Source organism: Candida albicans, chromosome 3 (assembly GCF_000182965.3).
Source record: "Candida albicans SC5314 chromosome 3, complete sequence".
In the NCBI taxonomy this organism is placed as follows: Eukaryota; Fungi; Ascomycota; class Pichiomycetes; order Serinales; family Debaryomycetaceae; genus Candida; species Candida albicans.
Genome location: NC_032091.1, coordinates 1,687,436 through 1,706,894, shown reverse-complemented (window position 1 = coordinate 1,706,894; position 19,459 = coordinate 1,687,436). Strand labels below are relative to the sequence as shown.

Below are 19,459 nucleotides of genomic sequence, written 5' to 3'. Positions count from 1 at the left end.
TGTTTGTTTGACTGCGCAATATTAGCCAGCCAACTTTTATTGTATAATTAAATTGATGGTAGTAAATCAAGTAAATCGTTCATAAAAAGTTTTGAAATACACAGGATACACATTATATTACAGAAAATTATACATTATTACATGCTTTAAAAATTTTTATTTTTTTTATTTTTTAACGATAAACAACATTAGGTTGTTTGCTATTACACAATGTCTGAGTAAATTGAATGTGTGAGTGTCCGTGGCTCTTACACAGTAACATGTCTCAATTTAGTTTGGCATTTGAATCGACTAATTCACCCCATTTCATTTATTCTTCCAAGTCGTCAAAACCGTCAAGTAGTTCTTTTTCCAAATCGTCTAAATCATTTTCATTTTCATTTTCTCCATTTTCTCCATTTTCTATTTTTTGCTTTTTAACAAGTTGTACCTCCTCTTCATCTCTATTTCTCTTCTTACTATAAGCATCCTTGATAAATGAATCATGTCCATTGGTTGATTGCTCATAGATTTCTTCATCATCATTATTTGATTCTGGATTCTCGATCTCTTCATCTTCTTCTTCCTCCTCTTCTTCCTCATCATCATCACTTAACCCTGCCAAGAAATCATCAACTTCTTGATTAGCTTCATCCAAATCGTACTCATCAAATGACTCAATAGAATCAATATGAGTAGCATTTGCCAAAGCACTTCTGTCTTCCAAAGCTTTCTGGTACTTGGTAATCTCATTCTCTTTCACGGTCCAAAGCTTTGTATCATCAGTTGAAATCAAATAATCTTTTTCATCAACTTTTGTCCAGTTACTCAAACATGCAAATAGCCAATCTGGATTGACAATTTTGATAGTGTCAGGATATAGTTTTCTTGCAACTCTGGTCTTGAATGTTGGTCCAGCACCTTCACTAACATCGCGGCAAACAACGTGAGTAACTTCTGGGTACACTTCATTGACAACTTTCACACCAAATTGTCTGCACCATATCACGATATCGGCAGAATCCAAATTAATTCCCAATGGAATAATACCCGAGAACAAGACCGTTATCCCTTCCAATGTCTTGCTTTTCATTGACGGTATGATTTCAGTCAAATCCGGTTTGTTGATTTTGTCTTTATCAAACAAGTTATAATACCCTTGATGGATATTCCCCAAGACTTTATCCAAGGCTGCTAATTCATTATCATCATCAAATAACAAATTGTCTTCTTCATCACTCTCATCATCAGAACCACTCTCTGACTTGCTATCACTATCGTGGCGATGCTCATGCATTTGTTCCAAATCGTGTTGCAACTTTGCTAATGGACGCTTCTGTTGTTGTTCTTCTATTGACTGATTTCTTGTCAATGATTGTTCCAACAATAAACTAGTGTTTCCTTCACCTCCTCCGAGTTCAAGGATTCTTTCAACAGGGGAGTTTGACACGTCCGAGTGACCATCAGCATCTTCTTCACCCTCTTCTTCCCCCGATTCAGTCTCTTGCTTGTCATTATTGGTATCTGATTCCTTGGCTAGTTCAGCAGCAGCTTCTAATTTGGCTATAGATTTCCTCTTTTTGGTTGGTCCTGTTAATTGACCATTTTTCTTCGGTAAGAAACTCGAATTGATGTCTCCAATACCAACAAAGAAATCATAGGGAACCACCTTAATTAAATTGCTTTCCCATTGCCACACATCTCCCCTATCATCAATAATAACTACCATCGATTGGTCCACGGGGAACAATCTCTTCAAGTTTTTATGAGTCAAAGAACCACTTTCATCACGACTAAGTATTCTATCACCAAAATATTTCCCATCTGGATCAATGATTTTAGCAATCGATAACGCATAGTTTCTTGTGGCCATTGTGTAAATATGCATTTCATATTTCTCAGCCATTTTCTCCAAAAACTCCAGCAACCCTGGACGGAGTTTGACATAATAGGTGCATTTTGTTGGAGCCAATTTCGGACCTGTCCATCCAGGAGGAACAATTGCCTCTTCTTCCAAACAAAATGTCTTAACGTCTTTGACAGCAGCATAGTTGGGATTGGCTGGGTCCAGTTGCCACTCTCCAACAGTTGGGTCCACGGTGGCATGTATAACAGTTTGATCCAAGTCAACAACAAGAATCAACTTTCTTTCATCAATTAATCGGTCAGTTGTGTTGTGTTCGATTTTAGCTGCTTCATCAAAACTAATTTTCAAGCCAGTGTTGTCATGGGACATTTCAATTGTGGCCCTGTCTTCGTAATTGTATCCTGAATAATCCTTTTCTTCTTCTAAGGATTTGCCACATAATGCACATAACCCACTGTATTGCACAGTATGAGGACATGCTTCTTTAACAAATAACAAATCCACATCACTATGCATCACTTCTTGCAATGGCTTGATGTTAATCTGGTCAATTTCGCCTTCTATGGGACTCTCAAATGTACCTAACCGTTCTACTCGTATTTTCTTAGGTGGGTCCTCCTTTGAAGTTGGATCATCTTGGTAGTCCCAGTATTTGTACTTGAATATAGTCTTGTGCTTGGAAATTGTATCTCCAGGTTTGCATAATACAGATGATATGACAACCGGAAATGGAGCGGACGAAGGAAGTTTAATTGGAGTTAGGTCCGACATGAGTAAATAGCAATGCAAAGCTGAAAAACAGTAGAATAATGGATTTTTATATTTATGAATATTCCGTTATATGTGTTGGTATATTCTATTGGGAGTATCGTTGTGGTTGATTGTTTTTAGTCTTGAAAGTTGTTTGTTTTTGTTTTTTTTTTTTGTTTGGGGGACTGATTTTTTTTTTCCTGGCTTCTTGGTGTAAGTAGTCAAACAGTTTTTGTACTTTTTTCATTCTTCTTGGCTTAATTTTTCTCTTCCATTTCCCTGAAGTTCAGTTTCGGCAATGTTCCATAAATAATACTAAAGTTGTTCCACTATATAAATAGGTGTTATACTCGAATTCAGTTAAATCTTTTCTTTTTTGCTTTCAATAAATACTCTACCAAAACTGTTTTTGAAAAGTAGATACAAGAAGTATAGTTATGAATCAACATATCAACATTGGCTGTATGTTGCATAGTATCAACGCATTCTTATCACAAACCAACCAGCTTTGCTTTGATCTTTGATCATTATGAAAAAAATATACGCAAAAAAAATCAACACTCTATCTTCTCTCTCTTTCCACCTCCATACTATTCACTATAATGAATGACACATTTCTAAACCTAAGCGATAGCCATTGCCATTTTAACCCGGAATGTACTGCTAGTGACACAGAGAAATTTGCAGAAAGACTCAACGAGCAATCAAAACAGATCCCAGACAACTACTTTCATCTAATGACTACTCAACATTTGGATCTTGAATTTATGGATACATTACTAACCAGGTTAGAGAATCCAAGAGTATTAGTTCCATATTTTGGTGTACACCCTTGGTTTTCTCATTTGTTTTATATTGAAGGTACCCCCACCAAGGAGGAACATTACAAGAATGTTTTGAAACCAGAACCTTCCAATGAATTATTGGCTACATTACCTGATCCCATTAGTCTACACAAACACAAAGATAGATTTCTAGAGATCATTAACAAACATAACCTTGAAATATATGGAATTGGCGAAATTGGGTTGGATAAACTATTCAGAGTTCCTAATAACGGCTACTGTGGTAATTTGAATTTCCCACTGTCGACAGAAAATAAATTATCTGCTTGTAGAGTTGATATTAATCATCAATTGGATGTTTTTAAATTTCAACTAACATTAGCTGAACAATTAAAGAAACAAGTGTCTTTGCATTGTGTTAAAGCTCATGGCTTATTGTTTGATCAAGTGAAAAAGTTTTCCAATATTACAGTCATCCTTCATTCGTATACCGGATCAATTGAACAAGCACAGGTGTGGATAAAATCGTTACCCCAGAACAGACTCTACTTTTCATTTTCAAATTGGATCAACGGAGAAAAAATAGAGGCTCTAAAAGCACTTGTAACGGCACTTCGACCAACGCAAATATTGATTGAATCAGATATTGACGTTGACAGAAGTTTCATTGAGCAGAGGCAAACAAAACACTTTGACCACCTTGATGGCATTTACAAAAAGATTCATGAGCACATTTTTATAGATTCATTACAAATTCACAACAACATGCTAAATTCTATAGGCATATAGTTTTTAATATACTGTTTATAATCTAGATTTGATGATATCAACAAATTCTGGTTTTAATGAAGCACCACCGACTAAGAAACCATCAACATTTGCTTTGTCTTTGAAATCCTTAGCGTTCTTACCGTTGACTGAACCACCATACAAGATTCTGGTTTTTTCAGCTTGTTCGGCACCAATGCTCTTGGCCAAATGAGCTCTAATACCTTTGTGGGTTTCTTCAGCATCTTCTGGGGTAGCGGCTAAACCAGTACCAATTGCCCAAACAGGTTCGTAAGCAACAACAATGTTTGACCAATCAGAAACAATCTTGGAAACAGCATCCAATTGTCTGGCACAAACATCCAAAGTGACACCACCTTTTCTTTCCTCTAAGGTTTCACCAATACATAAAATAACTTTGACACCAGTGTCCAAGGCAAACTTGGTTTTTTCAGCAATGAATTCATCGGATTCTTTGATAATGGTTCTTCTTTCACTGTGACCAGTTAAAGTCCAGCTGGCACCAACATCCAAGATTTGAGAAGCACAGGTTTCACCAGTGAAAGCACCACATGACTTGTCAAAAACATTTTGAGCACCAATGGCAACAGTTGGTTGTTTGTTTTGCTCAACAGCTAAACCAAGGTAAAGGGCTGGTGGACAAATGACAACTTCGACATCCTTTGGTAAATCAGCCTTGTTCAAGTTGTCGATGATTGAAGTGATTTGTTGTTTGGTACCGTTAGCTTTGAAGTTGCCACCTACGAAAAATTGACGAGCCATTGTTTCTAAAATTGTATAAATGTATTAATTGATATTTGAAGAAATGCAAAAGCAAAAAAAAGAAAGAAGGGGAGAAAAGAAAAGAATAAACTAGGTTGAAATATTTTTTTTGGATTTTAGTAATTTATAAATGAATTCTATATAACCAAAGGATACCCGGCCAAGAGGAAAAAATAAATTGGAGTGGTGGTAACACTCACCCATAGTTAAGTTACACAAAATTCATTAATAGGGCCAAAACATGAGTGAAAAATCAGAATTTGCTTTGTCGCCCCGGATTAGATTCGCACGAAAGATGGACAACAACTGATTCCTACTCTATGCATATATTTTATTAATGATCACATGAACAAACAAACAATTGTCTTACCAACTGACCACCACATAATAATAATTAGAGAGACAAAACAAACAGAACTAAAAAAAAAGGAAATTATGACGTAAATTGTTTTTTTTTTACCAATCTATCTAATGGAAACTCTCGGTACTATTAACAACACTCTGATTGTCCACTTTGAATCTTGATACCACTTTCTCTTTATAATCGGTGTATTTTGATTCTGGTCCTTGTGCTTTTCGGTACATTTCTTCAATTATTTTATCTTTATTTCTTGTTGAATTGACAGTATCTTTTTGATCTTGAATGAGCTTGTACACTTCGTCATCATCTAACAGACATTGCCCGACATCCAAATCATCATCTTCAACATCGTCCCAAGTCAACAACCTTGTTTTCAAATGGTATTTTTGTGTTTCATCGTCTTTTTTCATCACCAAATATTTGCAATGAGGCACATTTTTTAAACTTTCAAACTCTTCGTAACTCCACTTGAACCACTTCATAATGAAAACTCGAGACCAGATTCCATGACTGACCAACACTAAGATATTGGGGAAATCATCACTTCTAAACTGGCGGAATAACGACTCCATAAAACTGGCTACTCGATCGTAAACATCGGCTGCACTTTCTCCATGTGGTATTCGATAGAAAAAATGTCCATACTGGGCACGTTCTTTCCAAATCAACTCCATCTCATCCAGGGAAGGTTGAAAATTTCCAAAATCTTGTTCTCTCATTCGTGGCTCTTCTCTGACTTTATATTCGACACCGGGAACATTTTTGATGCCCTCAATAATATTGTTGCAGGTCTGTCTTGTTCTCAAATATGGCGATGTTATAAACATCATGGATTTGGGATTGCGCTTATTGTTAACGTTATTCAACGATGCATGGTTAAGAAACTCCAGCAATACTTGACCTGCTTGCAACGCTTGGCAGTGTCCATTATCAGTTAACTGGACTAAGTGGTTGGGTGTGTATCTGTTAACAGACTTGTCACAGTTGCCTTCAGATTCCCCATGTCTAACTATTAGAATATACTTTATTGTTTTTCATGTTAGTAACGGAGACAAAAAAATCAATCTAGTTCACAAAATATCGACATACTTTTGGTTTTCCCATGATCTTTCAAGTGTTAAGGTTGATTTCTGAAAAAGGTGTATAACTGTTTATTACAAAAAGTTGAGATACTACTGGCTCTTTTTTTTTTTCGGGGTTTGGTAATCTTTTTTTGTTGGTGATATACTCTCTCCCCCATTAAATTTGCGATGCTGACTAGCTGGAAATAATAATATACCGATAAATCCTTTCTTCCGGAGTAGAGCCAAATATCTTTCCAAAATAAACACTAATATACATTTATGAACCTACCTATATGCTCATCTATTCACTAGCAGTCAACTTCCTTTCAATAGCAAAACTCTTTGTTAATTCCTCATCACATTTCTTTAAAATATCATCAGCTAAAACATCAATAGCACTACTGTACAACATATTATTATATCTTGAAGGTTCATTTGGCAATTTGAAAATAGTTTTCCATTCTTCTGTATCTAATTCCTTTTCACCTTTCTTTGCTCTTTCCAAGTTTTCCAATTTTCTTTGTTGTTTCCATTGTTGTATCTTTGATTGTTCCTTTTGATATTGTCTTTGGTAGTAGTTGAAATTATTTTGATCGTAGTTGAATGAGTCGACTTGTCCAGATAATGATTCTAACAATTGACCAGTGGCGTTCTGGTTTGATAAAAGATTGAGAACATCTAATTCGGATTCAGTGGATGGTTTCAATGATAAGCTTGACAAATACACATCCACCAATTTTTGGTTAGATATTTCCAAGTTCAATTCTTCAAAAATATTCAAATATGAAATTTTGTTGGATTCCAAATCCTTTGATTTCCATTTCCCATCTACATAGGCATTCATAAACCCAGTAGATAATCTTAATGCCTTGATGGATACTTCTTGTCCAACACTTGATAAGTTGTTAATCAAAATAAATGCATTGGAGTTGATTAATTGTTGTTGAGCCAAACCTTCAATTAATTGGTTGGTGACAAAGTTCCCTGATACTGTAGATTGAAACCATCCCAAAAATTCGATACCATAGCCTAATTTTTTGAAATTTTCTAACAAATCTTTTTGGTATTGACCCCCACTTCTTGATCTAAAGGATCCACCTTCATATTGATCAGGGTATGGGTATGGGAATCCATGAGTAACATCTATTAAACTTTCATCTTCAAATCCTAATAATGCACCAGAAAATAATTGTGGGTAATGTTCAGAAGTGTGTCTTAATAATGACAACAAAACGGATGATGAGATATGAACTGTGTTCAATGTAGCTGGGGTGTATTTTGATGCCATGGTTTTTATACGTGTTTACCAGGTTCTTTGACTTGAGGTGAAAATTTTTCTTCAGTGTGCTTTTTTTTCCAGGCCTAAATTCGATTCTTCTCACCTTCCAAAAAAATAGTGCCCTCAAAACCACCACCACTGTTAACAACACCCGCGAAAATTAAAAAATTCTTGATGAGTAACTAGAGAGAGAGGTAAAAAAAATTTTTTTTTTAACCACCATTGTTATCTTTGAAAATTCTCATTCACATTCTGCTCTTTTTTTTAAGACTCCTTCTCCATCTATCGCCCAACACCCACAATCATTATGTCTGAAGAAGTTGATAAAGTTGCCGAACAAGTTCAAAAAACCTATTTGGACGATGTCACCGGTGAACAAGTTTCCAAAACCGAATTAAAAAAAAGACAAAAACAAAGAGCAATTGAAGCTAAGAAAGCTGCTAAAGCTGCTGCCACTCCAGCCAAAACTACCACTAAAAAGAAAGATGAATTGGCTGATTTGAATCCAAATCAATTTTTCGAAATCAGATCTCGTCAAATTTCTGAATTAAGAGAGAAAAACAATGCTGATCCATCAGCTTTCAACCCATACCCTCACAAATTCAATGTTACCACCAAAATTCCAGAATTTGTTGAAAAATACGCCCATTTGCAAAGAGGGGAAACTTTGAAAGATGTCACTGTTTCCGTTAGTGGTAGAATAATGACCAAAAGAGAATCAGGATCCAAATTGAAATTCTACGTTTTAAAAGGTGATGGTGTTGAAGTTCAAATTATGGCCCAAGCTCAAGATGCTCCAAGTGTTGAAGCTTTCGAATCAATGCACGAAATTTTGAGAAGAGGTGACATTATCGGTGTTACTGGTTATCCAGGTAAAACTGCTCCAGCCAAAGGTGGTGAAGGTGAATTGTCCGTTTTCGCTACCAAAGTCCAATTATTGACTCCATGTTTGCACATGTTGCCAACTGAACATTATGGGTTCAAAGATCAAGAAGCTAGATACAGAAAACGTTACTTGGATTTGATTATGAACGATTCCAGTAGAGAACGTTTCAGAGTTAGATCCAAAATCATTCAGTACATCAGAAAATTCTTGGACAACAGAGATTTCGTTGAAGTTGAAACACCAATTTTGAATGTTATTGCCGGTGGGGCCACTGCCAAACCATTCACTACTCACCATAATGACTTGAATATGGAAATGTTCATGAGAATTGCTCCTGAATTGTTTTTGAAAGAATTGGTTGTTGGTGGTATGGACAGAGTTTACGAAATTGGTCGTCAATTTAGAAACGAAGGTATCGATATGACCCATAACCCTGAATTCACCACTTGTGAGTTCTATCAAGCTTATGCTGATGTTTACGACTTAATGGACATGACCGAATTGATGTTTTCCGAAATGGTTAAAGAAATCACTGGTGATTACGTTATCAAATACCACCCAGAAGGTCCATCAGGTAAAGAAATGACTTTGGATTTCTCCAGACCATGGAAGAGAGTCAACATGATTGAAGAATTGGAAAAAGTATACAATGTTAAATTCCCAGCTGGTGATCAATTGCACACTGCTGAAACTGGGGAATTCTTGAAAAAAGTCTTGAAAGACAACAACTTAGAATGTTCTCCACCATTGACCAACGCTAGAATGTTGGATAAATTAGTTGGTGAATTAGAAGATGCATCTATCAACCCAACCTTTATTTTCGGTCATCCACAAATGATGTCGCCATTAGCCAAGAAAGATAGAAACATTCCTGGTTTGTGTGAAAGATTCGAAGTTTTTGTCGCCACTAAAGAAATCTGTAATGCTTACACAGAATTGAATGATCCATTTGATCAAAGAGCTAGATTTGAAGAACAAGCCAGACAAAAAGCCCAAGGTGATGATGAAGCTCAAATGGTTGATGAAACTTTCTGTAACGCTTTAGAATATGGTTTACCACCAACTGCCGGTTGGGGTTGTGGTATTGATAGATTGGCAATGTTTTTGACCGACTCTAACACCATTAGAGAAGTATTATTGTTCCCAACTTTGAAACCAGATGCTTTGGTCTTGAAAGGTGAAGAACCATTAAAAGATGAAAACTAAATATAGTAATAAAATTAATCTAGATTATATTCTATAATACATATACACCTTATCGTCTATGCAAATCTCCTCTGCGCTTCATTTCCAATGCCTTTTTATATGGTGGGGCTGTTGGTTTTTGCACCGGATCTAACGTTAGAGTGCTTAAATCTAAACTGTAGGTAGCGTCTGAATCTATATCGTTAATGTCACCACATGCAATAAATGGAGCAATCTTTCTTTCCTCTTCAGAGTATTCTAATATTTGTGTTGTCGTTTGTTTCCCAATATCAGCTCCTTCGAAAAACTCTTCGGTTGATTTAGTGAGATCCAATGTTGGTTTCCAACCTGGACGTGGTTTATATCCAAGGCATACAATAAAGGCTTCTAGTGATGTTCCTCTACTGGACCTTGGTTTGGCACATATCACTTTGTCAAATAAATAGCTCAATTGGCTGTACAACAAATCAATGTCACGACCTCGAAAAATTTTAGCAACAAAACTACCCCCTGGTTTCAACAAACATGTTGTCAATTGTAATGCAGATAAGATTAATTGAGATTGGATATATTCGTCCAAATCATGCAATCCAGTAACATCAGGAGCACCATCGCTGCAAACAAAATCAGCGGGTTCACCACCAAAACAATCTCGTATTCTTTGCAAAGTCTTTGGATGGGTAATATCTGCTTGAATGGTGGTAACACCATCTATGGGAGTCATAGGCTGTAAATCAACAGCAACAATAGTTGAATCTGGACCCAATTTTTGAGATAAGACTTGTGACCAAGATCCCGGTGCAGCACAAAGATCAACTACTCGAGTAATGTCTTTAAAAAGATTGAATTCTTCATTCAATTGTAATAGTTTAAAAGCCGATCTTGCTCTCCAACCTTCTTCTTTAGCTCGTCTATAGTATAAGTCACGTTTGTCCTTGCTGGCTTTCCCCATAATTATAAACTTGCAACCTGGTTTGATGAGATGATAAAAAGAGAAAAAAAAAAAATTATCGTGCAACTATTCTTGAAAAATTTGTAAACCAATACTCTCAGAGGAAAAAGAGCCAAAAAAAAAAAATTTTTCTTAACCAGAAATTGTATTCCTCAACAACTGCAAACCTACCAATCAAATTCACCTTCCACAATGCTCAGAATAGGTTATAGAGGCTTTTCTACACGTAGCCGTGTTTTCAAATTATCACCACAGGAATATGTGAACCAAGTGCAACAAGAAAAAATTGAAAATGAACAATTTAAACAAGCATTATCTCAAGATCAATTAGAATATAATCCAAAGATATTGAGTTCTCACAAGTTGACTAAAAATAGACCAATACCAATAAATGTTGAATTATTAAAATACAAACCATTAAGATTGCCAAAGACCCATGGAGATGAAGTGGCAACCTTGACTATAAGAGGATATGATGAAGACAATTTAATCAGAGTAGGTGAATTTGCTTTAAGAACAGCTTATTACATGGGTATACCAATGTCTCCATTAATGGCTTTGAAAACTGAGAAAAGATTGTACACGGTGATTAAATCACCATTCGCTCAAGCAAAGACAAAACAAAATTTCCACAGAGTCACCTATAAGAAGAAATTAGTGGCTTATGATGCCAATCCTGAAATAATTGATTTGTGGTTGTCATATATAAACAAGAATAAGTTTACCGATGTGGAGTACAAGGCTACTGTTTCTTCTTACGAGTCCTTAAATTATCACGAAGAATTAAAATCATTAAAAGAGTTCAACTTACCAGATGCTTATGAAGGTATTGAAGATCCTGTGGCTAAGAAAGTCCAAGAATTACTTAAATCTAAGTCATTCAAAAAACATTTGTAAAATCTCAGCGCAATCGCTAGTAGATAACATCCATGTATATATATATATATATAAGACGATATGTATTTGATTATCCATATATATCCCAACCTTCTTCTTCTTCCTCGGAATCTTCTTCTTGGGCCTTTTTTATTTCTTCATCTATTATTTTCCTTCTATTAGCTTCTACCTCTAAGATATTGGTTCGACACATTGGACAAGTGGAATTCATTTGCAACCACGGCCCAACACATTCCAAATCAAAAATATGATTGACTCCATGACCACAAGGCAATCTGACAATCAATGGATGCTTATCATCTTTGAATCGATTTGTACAAATTGGACAAGATGCGTCTTTATCAGTAATTTGTTTTACTGGAATACGTTCCAAAGTATCCAAGTATTCGTCAGTGACCCCCTTCGATGTCTTTTGTTCACCAAGCAGATCCATGAGTGATTGAGCAAGTGTTGATCCTTCTGATTCACTCAATTGTCGCAATGCTGATGCTATGGCTTCTTCGTTAGATGCAGATAACATAAATGTGGTTGACTCACGATCACTACGATGCAAGAATGAATCAATTAACGAGGATAACGTCTCATGTTGCCTGCCACGTTCTCGTTGGGGAGTAGGAGTAATGTTATGTTCGTCTGGATAAATATTTGAAAAGATTCAAGTTTTGTTAGTAATAATATAATCACAAATGTTGGTGGGTACTATGTTACTAACCTTCGTAAGTTGACATATCTGATGGCAAAAGTAACAATGTTGGAAATAATCTCAATGTCGCAATGCTCTTTAGAGAGAAATGAAACAAAAAAAAAAGTAAGTTCAAAGAAAGTATAGATTGGTAGTGTGACAGTTACTACTCTGGTGCAAGTTCTTTCATGTTACAGCAAGCGTGATAGAAACATGACAACATTTCATGAAATCTGTAAGTTCAAGTAGAAAATAAAAACAATGGTTCTTGTCCCAAGACCTCCTCAGTTGGCTTTATGTTTACGAATCTTATACGACGAGAGTATAAACACGGACTTGTTCTTCCTCCATTTAGCAAAAAAAAAAAAAAACTTAGCGTTTATTCAATATACGTTCTATAAATGATATTCCTTTATTTGTGGCCCATACTACGTCTCTCCTCTTCTTCACTCACAGTGCTAACTCTTGAAAAATAATCTGATCTGGTTACATTTGGTCTATTTAGATATAACGGCGTCATTGGAGGTTCTTCAAGTGGTGTTTGTACTGGTCGTATAACAGGCTCGTCGCCTATTCGATTCATGGATTTAGGTGGTGACGACAACCAAAACCGTGATGGAGAGCTTCCAAGTGATATAGGAGCTAGATTCGGAGAGTCCGGAGTTGGTTGTTGCTGTATTGGAATGAATCTGGATGTTGAAAACGAATGTGTATAATCTGCTGGTGAAGTCGTTACTTTCTGGTTATGGTAAGGTTGCATTCTCTGTAGATGTTGTAGATTTGTGTAAGAAGTTGTTGTTGAGTTTCTTAGTGAAGGTGACTGGTTCAAAGAAAGTAGCGATATAGTTGAACTAGAAGGTATTAATCTACCGTCAACCTCTTTCCCGACAGAAGTAGCTAAAAGCTCGGGTTCTGGATGGTCCACGTAATGTTGATTCTCATCTCCGAAGGGCCTATGCGTTAAAGGTAGTATATCTTTAGGTGAACTTGACATTACTTATTGAAAGGTTTAAATAGTAATGAAAAAGTTGATTTATTGATTTATTTTGGTATAAAAAAATTTTTTCCTTTAAATCTTTTCTTTTCTTGGTGTATAATAATTTAATATTATATATATATATAATTCCTTTTTTTTGCTGTTATTGTTTGTTATTGCTTTTAGGTGTCGTTTTATTCTTGTATTATCGGCAGGAAAAGCGACAAAAGAAAAAAAAAATTACTACAAGTCTCCTTACAAATAAAAACAAAATAAGTACAATCAGCGGGATAATTTAGTCGTAACGGGAATGATATTGGATGAAATTCTACCACCATTACACTTTTAACTATGAAATTCTATTGTATTCATATAATACAATGTTTCAAAGACTACTTATCCATTAATGGTAATAGGAAAAAAAAAATTTTATTTGCTCTTGAAAACAAAAGATAACTTATATGCAGTAATCATACTATAATTATTATTGTGTTTAGGCTACATTCTATTATCTATCAACTAATATTATGTTTGTTTTGTGTCACTTCCTTTATAGAATTGCATAATCTTTGAGATTTCTCCACCAATCGGACAATTATTCATCGGAACAGGTAAACTAATAAATAGGAGATGATGCCAATCGCTTTCTTTAATGGGGCTTTCCTGTGGCTCAATTTATTTTAATTACCCCACTATTATCACTCGCACTTTAAAGCTTGTAATCTAATCGAATCTATCATTATTTAATATCTATACAAATTTTATAAAGCATGTGGATCTAGCATTGCTCTCGTCCCTAATGCACCAATGAGTGTGTCAAAAACATAAAAGAAAACAAAACTTGAAACCCGTTCCAAAGATTAGTATTCACCCGGATCAGTAGGATCTATTTTGAATATTTTATCGGGATTAAGTATTCTGTTCGGATCGACTGCAAGTTTGATTTTTCTCATGAGATCTATTGTATCTGACCCCAATTCTAATTGTAAAAAGTTACGCTTGGCATTACCGACCCCATGCTCACCAGTGCATGTCCCTTCATTTTGCAACCCTAACTCGATCATTTTATTAACCAATTGCTCAACTTCAGCTCTTTGTTCATGTTTGTAGAAAATGTCTGCATGAAAATTTCCATCACCAGCATGTGCCAAAATAATTGACTGAAATGGGGACGCTTTAATCAAGGAGTTGATTTCATTAAGCACTTTGGATAATTTGGACAACGGCACTGCAATGTCGGTCACCCAGATCCTAACGTCTTCGTCAATTTCATTCTTTCCATAATTAATCATTGCATAAAAAGCATTTTTACGTGCAGAAAACAATTCTTCCTGTTCTTGCTTATTTTGAGCAAAGACAAACGCATTGGCATGATTCGCTTGCATAATTTGTTGCAAAATATTCACATTCTCTTTGACAACGGTTTCGTTTATACCACCAATCTTGAAGAAAATAGTGGGACATTCCAACCAGTCTCTTGTAGTATAACCACTATAATTCAAACAATGCATCATATCTTTATCCAAAAGTTCAATGGCAGTGGGCTGGATTCCTGATCGGAAAACCTGAGCTACAGCGTTGGTAGAGTCCAAAATCAGTGGGAACTGCACAACAACAACTGTTTCCAGTTTTGGAATAGGATAAACTTTACATACTGCTTCAGTAACTATTCCCAAAGTACCTTCACTTCCAACAAACAAGTTGGTCAAATTATACCCAGCACTAGATTTTCTTGGTCTATTTCTTGTTTTTATTATGGTTCCATCCGGTAAGACTGCAGTTACTGATATAACGTTTGCAGACATAGCACCATATCTCGAGGCATTAATCCCCGAAGCATTTGTCCCAATCATTCCAGAAATCAAACCATTATGTCCGCAATCAGTACCAAACATCAACCCATATGGTTCTAGAACTTGATTTAAATCCTGCCAATTAACACCCGCCTGAACAACAACATCGAGATCATTATCATTGATTGCCAAAATTTTATTTAGCTTTGAGGTATCTATAACGACCCCTCGACGTGTTGAGTGGAAATGTCCCTCCAATGAAGTACCTCCACTGAATGGAACAACCGGGACTTTATACTCATTAAGAATTTTCAATGCTTGCGAAACTTGTTCAGTAGAATCTGGATAAATAATGAACTGTGGTACTTCGTTTGGTAATGGTTTATGGGTAGTGAAATCATTCCCAGTATGATGATCAATTTCTGGTTTGCTGTTGACTACTGAAATACCCAATTGTTGTATTTTCGACATAATATTGGGGATCTCCAGTTCAGGACAATATTGCGGTGGCTTTAATGAACTCAACTTGGCTGTCGATCCCAATGGAAGTAATGATTGGCCAGTGCTCGATGCTTGTCCATATCTATAAGCAAAAAATGACGTCGAAGCAACGGTAACTACACCAGTGACAAGCCTTGATGAGGTCGAACTTAACAACCTTTTCCACATTGTACTTGGGTTTGAGAATATACGTTAAAATTACTATACTGGTCCAGTTTTTTCACCAACAATATTAGCGCGGTTAGATTTTTTTTTTTCAGTATCACGCAATCGAGGTACAAAATTGATAAACTCAGTTATGTGCATAATGACTCAGCCAAAGCCAGCAGTTTGATTTGTAGAGTACAAAACCCAATCCCACAACGGCAAACTTGCCTTGGTGAAAAGAACCTCAATTCCTTTTGAGAGATGTTTTATTGTATTCAGATCTTTCTCTACATGTCTTAAGTAATAATGACTAGCCAACTAAGTACGGAATAAAAGAGCCCCACAGGATACATAGCCAAAGCCACTCTGCCTGGGAACACACCGGAACATTTAACGCTCATAACACCTGCGTAGATACTCCAAGCATTCAATACCAACATTATTAGAAGTCGTATCCATCTCCAATGAATTAACAAAGTACATATAACTTCGCCAATAACTATAGGAAACATCGAATAACCTATTGCACTGATTGCTGATAAAAACGAAATTGTGCCACCCAATAATTGCACATTCAATCCTATAACGAAATAAAATATCCAAATAAATGCAAACGACCCACTAAACACTTCGGTTGATTGGGATTCATTGGTAAATGCCAAAACAATAGCAAAAACAAGTGAAAAAATAAGTGGTCCCCATAAATCCCAATCTAAATTATCTTGACTTATCAAATCATTACTAGATATCCCAGTGGTTTGTTCAGTATTGTCATCTACTCCACCACCAGGAAGTATATTTCCTAAACGCTCGGGAATGTGTATTCCGTTGGAATTGGCAAAACTAACGAACCGGGATTGCTGTTTCTTGGCCAATTGTGCTAATTGCATGGGCCATATAACTATAGCCAATCTTTTACCAATTTGCAATAAATCTCTTTTCAAAGTTACCCACACTGGCTCATCTAATGTATCACCACCAGAATACTGACGTTCCTTTATTTTCACATTCACAGGTAATTGGCCACTTGAATTTCCAAATGTTGATGACAAATCAACTTTAGGAAGAAAATTGAACGGTGAAAATGGTGATGCGCCACCTTGATTGTTTCTTGGAGCATTTGGGGTTTCCAGGTCATCTGGTATAATGAATTCATCAATATCAGGAGTCACGTGGTTTGAGGATGACATGATGATGGTTTAGGGTGATGATATTGGTGACGTTGATGGTGTTAGTGGTGTTGTGTTAATATCTATTTTAGAGCAAAAAAAAAAATAACAGTGTGGTGCTTTCCTTTTTCTAAAATGCATAATTCAACAAGGTCGTGCGCTTTACCAAATCACATTCTACGTAGTAAATAATCTTTAACTTCAACAAAATGTGTCTAATTAAAATTATATATATGTAGAGACTTTTAATAATGTTCTAATACGTAAAATAGTAATTAGCTTAATCATCAAAGTTGTTGAAAGCTGGGTTACAAGTTCTGACAACACCATCTTTTTCAGACAATTTGTTCAATGTTTCGAAATCTTCTGAAGGTAAAGTGAATGTTTTCAAGTTAGAAATAACTCTTGATTCGGTGACGGATTTAGGCAAAACCACAGTCTTTCTTTGAATTGCCCAAGATACCAAAACTTGAGCTGGTTCAACACCATTCTTTTCAGCGATTTTAACGATGGTTTCGTTCTTGAATAATGGAGAGTTTGTAGAACCCAATGGTGAATAAGCTTCCAAAACGATACCTTTTTCTTTCAAATAATCATACAATTCAGGCTGAGTCAACAATGGGTGAGCTTCAATTTGGTTGACAGCAGGAACAACATCGACACCTTCCGAAGACAATAACCTTTCCAATTTCTTTTTGGTGAAATTAGAAACACCAATTGCTCTGATTTTCTTGCTGTTCTTATAAACTTTTTGTAAACCTCTATAAGTATCAACATAATCAAAATCAGTATATGGTTTATTAGTTGACTTGTCAATTGAAGCTGGCCAATGGATCAAGTACAAGTCAACATAGTTAAGACCCAATTTTTTCAATGAAGTCTCTAAGGCTTCTTCAATATTTTTATGGTCAGCATTCCACAATTTAGTAGTAACAAACAATTCTTCTCTTGGAACTCCAGAGTCCTTGATGGCTTTACCGACTTGTTCTTCATTTCCATAAATTGCAGCGGTATCAATGTGCTTGTATCCGTTCTTAAGAGCTGCTAAGACGGCTCTGTAAGCTTCGTCTTCATTGGTTGCTTGCCAAGTACCTAATCCAACAGCTGGGATTTTGTTTCCATTGTTTAAAGTGAAATAATCAGTGTTAACTTGCAATTGAGCTGGCATCTTTTCTTGTTTATATAATAGGTAGTTAATTATAGGAAAAGGGGAAAAAAAAGAAATGTTTATTAATCAGGAACTTTTTGCCAAGGAATTTTTCGGCTGTTTATATAGATCTGGGAAGTCCAGTTGTCTATGATTTTGGGGGAATAGGCAAAAGTGGGGGGCAAGCCACAATAGCAAACGGACAAATTGCCATACAATACACAAAATTAACAATGCCATTGATGACAAATTACATCATCCGATTCCAATATTATGACTGGTTGCGGCATTAAATAGAAATAATGTAGAGAAAATACAACGCCAAAAGGCATACCACTGAAAGGCAACTCATTATCCAAAGTAGGTTTTATTATATATTTTTGTTTACACGGTTCTCTAGCAAAAAAAGACAAGTCCCACACTCAATAATCAATAGCAAGTTCACAAAACCTAACAATTAATCTTGGAAATTCTTGAAAGGGTTAATGATTCGAGTGATACCCTCTTTTTCAGATAACTTGTTTAAAGTATCAAAATCCTCTGCAGATAATTCGAATGTTTTCAAATTTGACACAAGTCTTGATTCGGTGACTGATTTTGGCAAAACTACTGTTTTTCTTTGAACAGCCCATGAAATCAAAACTTGAGCAGGATCAACTCCATTCTTGTCGGCAATTTCAACTATTGTTTTATTTTTAATCAATGGAGAACTGCTCGTACCCAATGGAGAATAAGCCTCTAATGTAATTCCCTTTTCTTTTAAGTACTCATACAATTCCGGTTGAGGCAATAATGGATGTGCTTCAACTTGATTAACAGCCGGTACAACATCAACCCCATCAGCAGATAACAATCTTTCTAATTGACTCTTAGTGAAATTAGAGACTCCAATTGATTTGATTTTGGTTGTGGTTTTATAGATTTTCTGCAACTCTTTATAAGTATCAACGTAGTCATAGTCCGGGTATGGTTCTTTAGTTGTTTTATCAATAGACACTGGCCAATGAACTAAATACAAATCAACATAATCAAGACCCAACTTCTTCAATGATGTTTCTAAAGCTTGCTCAACATTTTTGTGGTCATTGTTCCATACTTTCGTGGTAATAAATAATTCTTCTCTTGGAATTCCAGACTCCTTAATTGCTTGACCGACTTGTTCTTCATTCTTGTAAATCGTGGCGGTATCAATGTGTCTATATCCAAGTTTGAGTGCTGTCAAAAATGCATCTTTATTGGATTCCCAAGTACCTAATCCAATGACTGGAATTTTGTTGCCATTATTCAAAGCAATGCGGTCGTTGTTGGTCTTTAATTGGGCGGACATAGTTTAGTGGTGATGTGTGAAGAAACAAATTTGAAAAACTGATTGAATTTAGCAGCAACTACAGAAAATATTGGTGATTTATATAATATAAGACGAGTAACTTTTTTTCGTCCTGGGTTTGGGGAGCCACAATACACACACAGACAAAAATGGTGGTGGCT

General features: G+C 35.8%; 14 protein-coding genes across 14 annotated transcripts; 3 read left to right on the top strand and 11 right to left on the bottom strand. All coding sequences in view use genetic code 12, as the record gives it.

The window, feature by feature from the left end:
- Positions 1-310: 310 nt before the first annotated feature.
- On the bottom strand, positions 311-2,617 carry CAALFM_C307460WA (protein serine/threonine phosphatase; the record flags this gene model as incomplete). Its single annotated transcript, XM_714747.1, has 1 exon — positions 311-2,617. One exon carries the CDS (start codon positions 2,615-2,617, stop codon positions 311-313), a length of 2,307 nt encoding a protein of 768 aa, XP_719840.1.
- A 581-nt stretch (positions 2,618-3,198) lies between these two features.
- On the top strand, positions 3,199-4,170 carry CAALFM_C307450CA (putative endodeoxyribonuclease; the record flags this gene model as incomplete). The annotated part of the gene is made up of 1 exon (XM_714748.1): positions 3,199-4,170. One exon carries the CDS (start codon positions 3,199-3,201, stop codon positions 4,168-4,170), a length of 972 nt encoding a protein of 323 aa, XP_719841.1.
- A 15-nt stretch (positions 4,171-4,185) lies between these two features.
- Positions 4,186-4,932, bottom strand: TPI1 (triose-phosphate isomerase; the record flags this gene model as incomplete). The annotated part of the gene is made up of 1 exon (XM_714749.1): positions 4,186-4,932. One exon carries the CDS (start codon positions 4,930-4,932, stop codon positions 4,186-4,188), a length of 747 nt encoding a protein of 248 aa, XP_719842.1.
- A 468-nt stretch (positions 4,933-5,400) lies between these two features.
- Positions 5,401-6,397, bottom strand: CAALFM_C307430WA (acid phosphatase; the record flags this gene model as incomplete). Its single annotated transcript, XM_019475344.1, has 2 exons — positions 5,401-6,315; positions 6,383-6,397. The coding sequence occupies 2 exons, from the start codon at positions 6,395-6,397 to the stop codon at positions 5,401-5,403; spliced, it is 930 nt and encodes a 309-aa protein (XP_019330889.1).
- Positions 6,398-6,658: 261 nt separating this feature from the next.
- CAALFM_C307420WA (uncharacterized protein) lies at positions 6,659-7,645 on the bottom strand (the record flags this gene model as incomplete). The annotated part of the gene is made up of 1 exon (XM_714752.1): positions 6,659-7,645. One exon carries the CDS (start codon positions 7,643-7,645, stop codon positions 6,659-6,661), a length of 987 nt encoding a protein of 328 aa, XP_719845.1.
- Positions 7,646-7,943: 298 nt separating this feature from the next.
- KRS1 (lysine--tRNA ligase) lies at positions 7,944-9,728 on the top strand (the record flags this gene model as incomplete). The annotated part of the gene is made up of 1 exon (XM_714753.1): positions 7,944-9,728. One exon carries the CDS (start codon positions 7,944-7,946, stop codon positions 9,726-9,728), a length of 1,785 nt encoding a protein of 594 aa, XP_719846.1.
- A 49-nt stretch (positions 9,729-9,777) lies between these two features.
- Positions 9,778-10,659, bottom strand: CAALFM_C307400WA (tRNA methyltransferase; the record flags this gene model as incomplete). Its single annotated transcript, XM_714755.1, has 1 exon — positions 9,778-10,659. One exon carries the CDS (start codon positions 10,657-10,659, stop codon positions 9,778-9,780), a length of 882 nt encoding a protein of 293 aa, XP_719848.1.
- Positions 10,660-10,851: 192 nt separating this feature from the next.
- Positions 10,852-11,556, top strand: CAALFM_C307390CA (mitochondrial 37S ribosomal protein uS10m; the record flags this gene model as incomplete). Its single annotated transcript, XM_714756.1, has 1 exon — positions 10,852-11,556. The coding sequence occupies one exon, from the start codon at positions 10,852-10,854 to the stop codon at positions 11,554-11,556; it is 705 nt and encodes a 234-aa protein (XP_719849.1).
- A 70-nt stretch (positions 11,557-11,626) lies between these two features.
- On the bottom strand, positions 11,627-12,284 carry CAALFM_C307380WA (uncharacterized protein; the record flags this gene model as incomplete). The annotated part of the gene is made up of 2 exons (XM_019475343.1): positions 11,627-12,189; positions 12,269-12,284. The coding sequence occupies 2 exons, from the start codon at positions 12,282-12,284 to the stop codon at positions 11,627-11,629; spliced, it is 579 nt and encodes a 192-aa protein (XP_019330888.1).
- Positions 12,285-12,650: 366 nt separating this feature from the next.
- On the bottom strand, positions 12,651-13,232 carry CAALFM_C307370WA (uncharacterized protein; the record flags this gene model as incomplete). Its single annotated transcript, XM_714758.1, has 1 exon — positions 12,651-13,232. One exon carries the CDS (start codon positions 13,230-13,232, stop codon positions 12,651-12,653), a length of 582 nt encoding a protein of 193 aa, XP_719851.1.
- Positions 13,233-14,074: 842 nt separating this feature from the next.
- DLD2 (D-lactate dehydrogenase) lies at positions 14,075-15,676 on the bottom strand (the record flags this gene model as incomplete). The annotated part of the gene is made up of 1 exon (XM_714759.1): positions 14,075-15,676. The coding sequence occupies one exon, from the start codon at positions 15,674-15,676 to the stop codon at positions 14,075-14,077; it is 1,602 nt and encodes a 533-aa protein (XP_719852.1).
- A 275-nt stretch (positions 15,677-15,951) lies between these two features.
- On the bottom strand, positions 15,952-16,845 carry CAALFM_C307350WA (uncharacterized protein; the record flags this gene model as incomplete). The annotated part of the gene is made up of 1 exon (XM_714760.1): positions 15,952-16,845. The coding sequence occupies one exon, from the start codon at positions 16,843-16,845 to the stop codon at positions 15,952-15,954; it is 894 nt and encodes a 297-aa protein (XP_719853.1).
- A 259-nt stretch (positions 16,846-17,104) lies between these two features.
- On the bottom strand, positions 17,105-17,992 carry GCY1 (glycerol 2-dehydrogenase (NADP(+)); the record flags this gene model as incomplete). The annotated part of the gene is made up of 1 exon (XM_714761.1): positions 17,105-17,992. One exon carries the CDS (start codon positions 17,990-17,992, stop codon positions 17,105-17,107), a length of 888 nt encoding a protein of 295 aa, XP_719854.1.
- A 436-nt stretch (positions 17,993-18,428) lies between these two features.
- CAALFM_C307330WA (uncharacterized protein) lies at positions 18,429-19,298 on the bottom strand (the record flags this gene model as incomplete). Its single annotated transcript, XM_714762.1, has 1 exon — positions 18,429-19,298. One exon carries the CDS (start codon positions 19,296-19,298, stop codon positions 18,429-18,431), a length of 870 nt encoding a protein of 289 aa, XP_719855.1.
- Positions 19,299-19,459: the final 161 nt, after the last annotated feature.